Below are 10,780 nucleotides of genomic sequence, written 5' to 3'. Positions count from 1 at the left end.
TTCCCCTCAGGTTCCAGTTACCTATAGTCTTCCAGCAGACCAACCTGCCCTCCCTCCCTTCCCCTCAGGTTCCAGTTACCTATAGTCTTCCAGCAGACCAACCTGCCCTCCATCCCTTCCCCTCAGGTTCCAGTTACCTATAGTCTTCCAGCAGACCAACTTGCCCTCCCTCCCTTCCCCTCAGGTTCCAGTTACCTATAGTCTTCCAGCAGACCAACCTGCCCTCCCTCCCTCCCTCCTCAGGTTCCAGTTACCTATAGTCTTCCAGCAGACCAACCTGCCTTCCCTCCCTCCCTCCTCAGGTTCCAGTTACCTATAGTCTTCCAGCAGACCAACCTGCCCTCCCTCCTTCCCTCCTCAGGTTCCAGTTACCAATAGTCTTCCAGCAGACCAACCTGCCCTCCCTCCCTTCCCCTCAGGTTCCAGTTACCTATAGTCTTCCAGCAGACCATCCTGCCCTCCCTCCCTTCCCCTCAGGTTCCAGTTACCTATAGTCTTCCAGCAGACTAACCTGCCCTCCCTCCTTTCCCCTCAGGTTCCAGTTACCTATAGTCTTCCAGCAGACCAACCGGCCCTCCCTCCCTCCCTCCTCAGGTTCCAGTTACCTATAGCCTTCCAGCAGACCAACCTGCCCTCCCTTCCCCTCAGGTTCCAGTTACCTATAGTCTTCCTTCAGACCAACCGGCCCTCCCTCCCTCCCTCCTCAGGTTCCAGTTACCTATAGTCTTCCAGCAGACCAACCTGCCCTCCCTCCCTCCTTCCCCTCAGGTTCCAGTTACCTATAGTCTTCCAGCAGACCAACCGGCCCTCCCCCCCTCCCTCCTCAGGTTCCAGTTACCTATAGTCTTCCAGCAGACCAACCTGCCCTCCCTCCCTTCCCCTCAGGTTCCAGGTACCTATAGTCTTCCAGCAGACCAACCTGCCCTCCCTCCCTTCCCCTCAGGCTCCAGTTACCTATAGTCTTCCAGCAGACCAACCTGCCCTCCCTCCCTTCCCCTCAGGTTCCAGTTACCTATAGTCTTCCAGCAGACCAACCTGCCCTCCCTCCCTTCCCCTCAGGTTCCAGTTACCTATAGCCTTCCAGCAGACCAACCGGCCCTTCCTCCCTCCTCAGGTTCCAGTTACCTATAGTCTTCCAGCAGACCAACCTGCCCTCCCTCCCTTCCCCTCAGGTTCCAGTTACCTATAGTCTTCCTGCAGACCAACCTGCCCTCCCTCCCTTCCCCTCAGGTTCCAGTTGCCTATAGTCTTCCAGCAGACCAACCTGCCCTCCCTCCCTCCCTCCTCAGGTTCCAGTTACCTATAGTCTTCCAGCAGACCAACCTGCCCTCCCTTCCCCTCAGGTTCCAGTTACCTATAGTCTTCCAGCAGACCAACCTGCCCTCCCTCTCTTCCCCTCAGGTTCCAGTTACCTATAGTCTTCCAGCAGACCAACCTGCCCTCCCTCCCTCCTCAGGTTCCACTTACCTATAGTCTTCCAGCAGACCAACCTGCCCTCCCTCCTTCCCCTCAGGTTCCAGTTACCTATAGTCTTCCAGCAGACCAACCTGCCCTCCCTCCCTCCTCAGGTTCTTGTTACCTAGAGTCTTCCAGCAGACCAACCTGCCCTCCCTCCCTTCCCCTCAGGTTCCAGTTACCTATAGTCTTCCAGCAGACCAACCGGCCCTCCCTCCCTCCTCAGGTTCCAGTTACCTATAGTCTTCCAGCAGACCAACCTGCCCTCCCTCCCTTCCCCTCAGGTTCCAGTTACCTATAGTCTTCCAGCAGACCAACCGGCCCTCCCTCCCTCCCTCCCTCCTCAGGCTCCAGTTACATATAGTCTTCCAGCAGACCAACCTGCCCTCCCTCCCTTCCCCTCAGGTTCCAGTTACCTATAGTCTTCCAGCAGACCAACCTGCCCTCCCTCCCTTCTCCTCAGGTTCCAGTTACCTATACCTATAGTCTTCCAGCAGACCAACCTGCCCTCCCTCCCTTCCCCTCAGGTTCCAGTTACCTATAGTCTTCCAGCAGACCAACCTGCCCTCCCTCCCTTCCCCTCAGGTTCCAGTTACCTATAGTCTTCCAGCAGACCAACCTGCCCTCCCTCCCTTCCCCTCAGGTTCCAGTTACCTATAGTCTTCCAGCAGACCAACCTGCCCTCCCTCCCTTCCCCTCAGGTTCCAGTTACCTATAGTCTTCCAGCAGACCATCCTGCCCTCCCTCCCTTCCCCTCAGGTTCCAGTTACCTATAGTCTTCCAGCAGACTAACCTGCCCTCCCTCCTTTCCCCTCAGGTTCCAGTTACCTATAGTCTTCCAGCAGACCAACCTGCCCTCCCTCCCTCCTCAGGTTCTTGTTACCTAGAGTCTTCCAGCAGACCAACCTGCCCTCCCTCCCTTCCCCTCAGGTTCCAGTTACCTATAGTCTTCCAGCAGACCAACCTGCCCTCCCTCCCTTCCCCTCAGGTTCCAGTTACCTATAGTCTTCCAGCAGACCAACCTGCCCTCCCTCCCTTCCCCTCAGGTTCCAGTTACCTATAGTCTTCCAGCAGACCAACCTGCCCTCCCTCCCTTCCCCTCAGGTTCCAGTTACCTAGAGTCTTCCAGCAGACCAACCGGCCCTCCCTCCCTCCTAAGGTTCCAGTTACCTATAGTCTTCCAGCAGACCAACCGGCCCTCCCTCCCTCCCTTCCCCTCAGGTTCCAGTTACCTATAGTCTTCCAGCAGACCAACCTGCCCTCCCTCCCTTCCCCTCAGGTTCCAGTTACCTATAGTCTTCCAGCAGACCAACCTGCCCTCCCTCCCTCCTCAGGTTCCAGTTACCTATAGTCTTCCAGCAGACCAACCTGCCCTCCCTCCCTCCCTCCTCAGGTTCCAGTTACCTATAGTCTTCCAGCAGACCAACCTGCCCTCCCTCCCTTCCCATCAGGTTCCAGTTACCTATAGTCTTCCAGCAGACCAACCTGCCCTCCCTCCCTTCCCCTCAGGTTCCAGTTACCTATAGTCTTCCAGCAGACCAACCTGCCCTCCCTCCCTCCCTCCTCAGGTTCCAGTTACCTATAGTCTTCCAGCAGACCAACCCCCCCCCCCCCCCCTTCCCCTCAGGTTCCAGTTACCTATAGTCTTCCAGCAGACCAACCTGCCCTCCCTCCTTCCCCTCAGGTTCCAGTTACCTATAGTCTTCCAGCAGACCAACCTGCCCTCCCTCCCTCCCTCCTCAGGTTCCAGTTACCTATAGTCTTCCAGCAGACCAACCTGCCCTCCCCCCCTCCCTCCCTCCCTCCTCAGGTTCCAGTTACCTATAGTCTTCCAGCAGACCAACCTGCCCTCCCTCCCTCCTCAGGTTCCAGTTACCTATAGTCTTCCAGCAGACCAACCTGCCCCTCCCTCCCTTCCCCTCAGGTTCCAGTTACCTATAGTCTTCCAGCAGACCAACCTGCCCTCCCTCCCTCCTCAGGTTCCAGTTACCTATAGCCTTCCAGCAGACCAACCGGCCAGTCCCGGTGGTATACTCCCTCAACACTGAGTTTCAGCTGTGCAACAATGAGAAGGTGTTCATGATGGACCCGGACATCTCTGACATGTCCATGGATGAGATGGACTACAAGGGAGCCTTCTCTATGGGTACAATAACTGTTTCACACATCACTGGGAAAACTCAAAGTGGGATCTTAAGTCTGAGGAATGTTACTCATTGAAACATAAAGTGATTTATGTGAATGTCATATGTGGCTTTAAGTTTAGCTTGACCTTTTTCAGATTTAATTTATAATAGATGTTTTATTGTCACATACACTGGATGGGTACAATCTAATGTGTTGTTTTACAGGGTCAGTCATAGTAGTATGATAGGTGCAGTGTAATGTGTTGTTTTACAGGGTCAGTCATAGTAGTATGATAGGTGTTGTTTTACAGGGTCAGTCATAGTAGTATGATATGTTTTGTTTTACAGGGTCAGTCATAGTAGTATGATAGGTGTTGTTTTACAGGGTCAGTCATAGTAGTATGATAGGTGTTGTTTTACAGGGTCAGTCATAGTAGTATGATAGGTGTTGTTTTACAGGGTCAGCCATAGTAGTATGATAGGTGCAGTGTAATGTGTTGTTTTACAGGGTCAGTCATAGTAGTATGATAGGTGTTGTTTTACAGGGTCAGTCATAGTAGTATGATAGGTGTTGTTTTACAGGGTCAGCCATAGTAGTATGATAGGTGTTGTTTTACAGGGTCAGTCATAGTAGTATGATAGGTGTTGTTTTACAGGGTCAGTCATAGTAGTATGATAGGTGCAGTGTAATGTGTTGTTTTACAGGGTCAGTCATAGTAGTATGATATGTGTTGTTTTACAGGGTCAGTCATAGTAGTATGATATGTGTTGTTTTACAGGGTCAGTCATAGTAGTATGATAGGTGTTGTTTTACAGGGTCAGACATAGTAGTATGATAGGTGTTGTTTTACAGGGTCAGTCATAGTAGTATGATATGTGTTGTTTTACAGGGTCAGACATAGTAGTATGATAGGTGTTGTTTTACAGGGTCAGTCATAGTAGTATGATAGGTGTTGTTTTACAGGGTCAGTCATACTGTAGTGGTACTGCGCCCCTAGAGCAAGTTAGGGTTTTTAGTGTCTTGCTCAAGGGCTCATTGACAGATTTTTCACATTGTTGGCTCGGGTATTCTAACCTGTGACCTTTCGGTTATTGGCCCAACACTTTAGTTGCTAGGCTACCTGCCTAATATATGTTGCAGTTTGTTTACTGTCCCAACACTTTAACCGCTAGACTACCTGCCTAATATTTAATATATATTGCAGTTCAGTTATTGGCCCAACACTATAACCGCTAAGCTTCCTGCCTAATATGTAATATATATTTCAGTAAATGTATTGTATGTATTGAATACATTTATATATATATATATATATATATATATATATATATATATATATATATATATATATATATAGCCTGTTGTATGTAATGCATTTTTTGCCACTCTGTATCATATTATATAATAAACCTTATGTATCAACTAACCTAGCATCTCTATGCTGTCCCTACAGGCCAGACATTGTATGGCAGGGTGCTGTGTTTTACAGTATTGTCTCTCTGGTGCCCCTACAGGCCAGACGCTGTACGGCAGAGTGCTGTGGAACCCGGAGCAGAACCTGAACTCAGCCTACAAGCTGCAGCTGGAGAAGGTGTACCTGTGTACGGGACGGGATGGATACGTGCCCTTCTTCGACCCCACAGGGACTCTGTACAACGAGGGCTCTCAGTACGGCTGCATCCAGCCCAACAAACACCTCAAACACAGGTTCCTGATCCTGGTATGGGTTGACTCCTGTTATTTCACTTCCATTGTCCTCTACTAGTGGTGTACTCTTGTTCTATGTTGTCTATTTTGCACTCGCTCAGCGTATATCCGAAGATTGTTATATTATATTGTTGTGGTTTGTGAAGTGCACTCTGATAATCTGTTCAGTGTGACTGCAACGAAGACAACCTGGAATGCAGCCTGGAGTACCGCTGCTTGTCGATTCCATATATCCCATTTAGCAGACGCTTTTATCCAAACCGACTTGTATTACAGAGTGCATAAATTGTTAGTACGTTGTCTCTCTGGAACTTGAACCCACGGGCCGAGGCGTTGCTAGGCAAGGCTTTTGATTCGTCTGTGGCACGCCACCCATGTGATCCGACAAAACTGGTCTTTTCACCTGTCTCAGTGTGTAGTCGTAGTTTTAAGAGATATATTCAAAGACACTGTGTGAGCTATTCAAATAGGAGGAATCTTATTGTTGTGCGAGTCAGGGCACTGGTATCGTAGTGTTGGATTGTTTACGCTAATGTTTACAATAATGGGAGTAGACTTCTGTTATGAATGTTGGAATCTACAAGTTTACTGAAACAACTTTTGAGATTTAAACAACAATTGTATATTCCACATCCATAGCCGATGTAACTGCTTTTATCCACCCTGTTAGCATGTATGCTAGTGTTTATACGGTGTAGATGTAGTTACTGTTTGCATGTATGTTAACATGTATGCTAGTTTTTATACGGTATAGATGTAGATACTGTTTGCATGTATGTTAACATGTATGCTAGTTTTTATATGGTAAAGATGTAGATACTGTTAGCATGTATGTTAACATGTATGCTAGTGTTTATACGTTATAGATGTAGATACTGTTAGCATGTATGTTAACATGTATGCTAGTGTTTATACGGTATAGATGTAGATACTGTTAGCATGTATGTTAACATGTATGATAGTGTTTATATGGTATAGATGTAGATACTGTTAGCATGTATGTTAACATGTATGCTAGTGGTTATACGGTGTAGATGTAGATACTGTTAGCATGTATGTTAACATGTATGCTAGTGTTTATACGTTATAGATGTAGATACTGTTAGCATGTATGTTAGCATGTATGCTAGTGTTTATACGTTATAGATGTAGATACTGTTAGCATGTATGTTAGCATGTATGCTAGTGTTTATACGTTATAGATGTAGGTACTGTTAGCATGTATGTTAGCATGTATGCTAGTGTTTATACGTTATAGATGTAGATACTGTTAGCATGTATGTTAGCATGTATGCTAGTGTTTATACGTTATAGATGTAGATACTGTTAGCATGTATGTTAGCATGTATGCTAGTGTTTATACGTTATAGATGTAGATACTGTTAGCATGTATGTTAGCATGTATGCTAGTGTTTATACGTTATAGATGTAGGTACTGTTAGCATGTATGTTAACATGTATGCTAGTGTTTATACGGTATAGATGTAGATACTGTTAGCATGTATGTTAACATGTATGATAGTGTTTATATGGTATAGATGTAGATACTGTTAGCATGTATGTTAACATGTATGCTAGTGGTTATACGGTGTAGATGTAGATACTGTTAGCATGTATGTTAACATGTATGCTAGTGTTTATACGTTATAGATGTAGATACTGTTAGCATGTATGTTAGCATGTATGCTAGTGTTTATACGTTATAGATGTAGATACTGTTAGCATGTATGTTAGCATGTATGCTAGTGTTTATACGTTATAGATGTAGATACTGTTAGCATGTATGTTAGCATGTATGCTAGTGTTTATACGTTATAGATGTAGATACTGTTAGCATGTATGCTAGTGTTTATACGTTATAGATGTAGATACTGTTAGCATGTATGTTAGCATGTATGCTAGTGTTTATACGTTATAGATGTAGATACTGTTAGCATGTATGCTAGTGTTTATGTAGATACTGTTAGCATGTATGTTAGCATGTATGCTAGTGTTTATACGGTATAAATGTAGATACTGTTAGCATGTATGTTAACATGTATGCTAGTGGTTATACGGTATAGATGTAGATACCGTTAGCATGTATGCTAATGTTTGATATACGGGGCGGATCGGTAATGACAGCGTTGTTGTAACGTTTCTCCTGCAGGATCGGAAGCAGCCTGAAGTCTGTGACAGGTTCTTCCATGACGTTCCCTTCGAGGCCAACTTTGCGTCGGATATCACCGAACTACAGACCATGACAGCCATGCCTGGTGTTGATGGTTTTACCATGAAGGTTGATGCCCTGTACAAGGTCAGTGAAGACCAAGACTTATCCAATGAACCATCATAATTTATTTAATGATAATGTACCACTTATGAATGCATTATATGAGTTATAAATGTGTAATGTAGATACTCTTCAAAAAGGTCTCTGTCAGATTTGAGGGTAACTTTCATAGTGATAAAACAATTAATTGATCTGATTTGCGCCGGAACTTTGGCGACTACCAAGTATGTTTTAAACCTCCCACTTTTGGGCTGGATTTGTCAATGTGTAGTTCATACATGCATAATTTATTAGCAGAATTACTGTCTTACCTCAATTAGTCACACAAAATCCATAGTTTGAAAGCGACTGTCTTTCTGGAAGCTGTTCTGCGCCATTCTCCCTACATTTTCCTCCACTTGGGCCAGCCTCCTAGCAAACTTGAGTTCCAAGCCAATGAGCTTCAGAGCAAGCGAGAGAGAGCAATTAAGTGGTGTACATATGTGACGTACCACGCAAATTTTTGGGGACCACTTTTGGCTCGTCAGCGCTACTTTCAGAACTACTGGCTAAAAAGTATACAAAAGTACCGGAGAATCTCTTTAACTCTCTCTTGATTGACAGGTGGAGGCGGGGCATCAGTGGTACCTGCAGGTGATCTATGTGATTGGTCCAGAGTCCATCTCCGGCCCCAGGATCCAGCGTTCTCTGAAACATCAGCTTGCCCACAGCAGCGACATGGGGCGGGCTCGCAGGGACCTGACCAATCAGCTGAGGCAAAGCATCGACTACAGCCGCGCTCGCAGGGACCTGGTGGACCAAAGCGGGCATCTCACCCTCGACGAGTCTCTGATCTATGATAACGAGGGCGACCAGACGAAGAACGGAACCAACATGAAGATTCTCCGACTCGAGGTCCCCACTGCCTCCACATTTAACCCCCAGATGGGAGGGTCTATGGGCGGGGGTGTGGCTGCGCTGACCCTGCTGGTCCTCGTCCTGCTGGGTTCCTTTTTACTCTTCAGGAAGTGCCGACGGTCGGCTGGAAAGAAGCCTTCCAAGATGGCGGAGGAGTACCCTCTGAACACCAAGGTAGAGGTCTATCTAGAGAAGACCCTGGAGAAGAACTTCAGCTCCAAACACTGTACAGTCAGGAACATCAACCTCAACATCAACCGGAATCACGACAACGTCAACTCTAAGGTCAACGGAGGGGCAAAGGTCAACGGAGCGGCGAAGGTCAAGCAGGTCAACCTGGAGGTCAAGCTCCACAACAACCTCGACAACGACGGCACCGAGGTCTGAGGATCTCCCGCCTCCCTCTGGTGTTTCCCCTCGCTAGATTCTTTTTCTAGACAGGGTGACAAAGGCCCCCAAAAGTAAGACCCTGGTCCTCCTCCTCAACGTGTCAGTTTATACCAGTAGAAGTAGCAGTTCTACACTCCACCTACTCATAGGGGAAACATTGTGAAAAATATCCTGAAATTAAGGAGTATTTAATGACAAATCTAAAATAAATCTTGTTTAGAGTACTGGAATAATATATTGTTCGCTAATGTATTTTTCTACGACCGTGTTGCGAGATAAAAAACGAACAAAAAAAAACGTGTTTTTGACGGCCAGCTATGCAGCATTTACTCAAATCATTTCACACCTGGGCTACCACCTCAGGAATAGAGAAATGAGTGAACTATCGCATAAAACAGGATTCCGTTTTTCCTCATTTAAAAAAAAAATGAATCGTCATCGTTGAACGACGACCAGAGACTTTGGAATCAGTCATCAGGTGAAATCTGCTGCCTTTGTTTTCGCTTTATAACAACAACAATGCCAAAATGATCAATGTACGCTAGGTAGCTCAGGGACTTTTTCTGCAGCTTGTCTTGAATAGTTTAAATCGTTCAGATATATCTCTGCCTCATCATTTCATTGTCACAATATGACTGCTATGAAAGTATTAAACACACTAATGTCCCCATGTTCTAACTCCACTTTCATTCATCATGCAGTCGATTCATAGAACATTTGTTAGGATTCAGGCCTCTAGTGTTTTATGATCTATTGTCCACAACTGAAATAGTAGTGTGTTAATTATATACACTGAGTGTATAAAACATTAGGGAACACCCACTTTTGCCCTCAGAACAGCCTCAAATTGTTTTGGGAATGGACTCTACAAGGTGTCGAAAGTGTTCCACAGGGATGCTGGATCATGTGACTACAACATGGCTGGATGTCCTTTGGGTGGTGGACCATTCTTGATACGTACAGGAAACTGTTGAGCGTCTAAATTCCAGCAGCGTTGCAGTTCTTGACACACTCAAACCGGTGCAGCCTGGCACCTACTACCATACCCCGTTCAATGGCACTTAAATATTTTGTCTTGCCCGTTCACCCTCTGAATGGCACACATACACAATCCATGTCTCAAATGTCTCAAGGCGTAAAAATCCTTCTTTAACCCGTTTCCTCCCCTTTCATCTACACTGATTGAAGTGGATTTAACATCAGTGCCATCAATAAGGGATCATGGCTTACACCTGTAGTCACGTGGTCAGTCTATGTCATGGAAAAAGCAGGTGTTCCTAATGTTTTGTATACAGAGTTTATATTCAAGTGCAATTACTAATACATGAACACTCTCTCTCTCTTTCTCTTTCTCTCTCTCTTTCTCTTTCTCTCTCTTTCTCTCTCTCTCTCTCTCTCTCTCTCTCTCTCTCTCTCTCTCTCTCTCTCTCTCTCTCTCTCTCTCTCTCTCTCTCTCTCTCTCTCTCTCTCTCTCTCTCTCTCTGTCTCTGTCATAGAACATTGTGCCTATCAAAAACATTGAGGAAGTTAGGGAGATGACATTACGTTTTTGGTGCTATCATTTGTGGAAATAATTCCAATGCTATTAATATGATGCCTGTATTTTGTGCCTTTTTAGTCATTAAAAACATTGAAACACACAGAAACTTTGTTGATTCCTTGGCAGTTGATTTATTTTCGGTGTTCTCTGTAGTTTTGTAAGAATTCCAATGAAGGTTTAACCAGTAGCTAGACCAGTAGTTAGAACAGTAGTTAGAACATAGTTAGACCAGTAGCTAGACCAGTAGTTAGACCAGTAGTTAGAACAGTAGTTAGAACAGTAGCTAGAACAGTAGTTAGACCAGTAGTTAGACCAGTAGCTAGACCAGTAGTTAGAACAGTAGTTAGAACAGTAGTTAGACCAGTAGTTAGACCAGTAGTTAGAACATAGTT

At 45.7% G+C, this 10,780-nt stretch overlaps 1 protein-coding gene across 1 annotated transcript; it reads left to right on the top strand.

The window, feature by feature from the left end:
• Nucleotides 1-3,434: 3,434 nt before the first annotated feature.
• On the top strand, nt 3,435-9,706 carry LOC120039970 (extracellular matrix protein FRAS1-like; the record flags this gene model as incomplete). Its single annotated transcript, XM_038985287.1, has 4 exons — nt 3,435-3,601; nt 5,097-5,302; nt 7,439-7,585; nt 8,165-9,706. Coding segments are annotated over 4 exons (1,201 nt in total), but the record flags the coding sequence as incomplete, so codon positions are not given.
• Nucleotides 9,707-10,780: the final 1,074 nt, after the last annotated feature.

This window comes from Salvelinus namaycush, unplaced genomic scaffold (assembly GCF_016432855.1).
Source record: "Salvelinus namaycush isolate Seneca unplaced genomic scaffold, SaNama_1.0 Scaffold3147, whole genome shotgun sequence".
NCBI classification, from domain to species: domain Eukaryota; kingdom Metazoa; phylum Chordata; class Actinopteri; order Salmoniformes; family Salmonidae; genus Salvelinus; species Salvelinus namaycush.
This window is presented reverse-complemented; position numbering and strand designations above follow the sequence as displayed.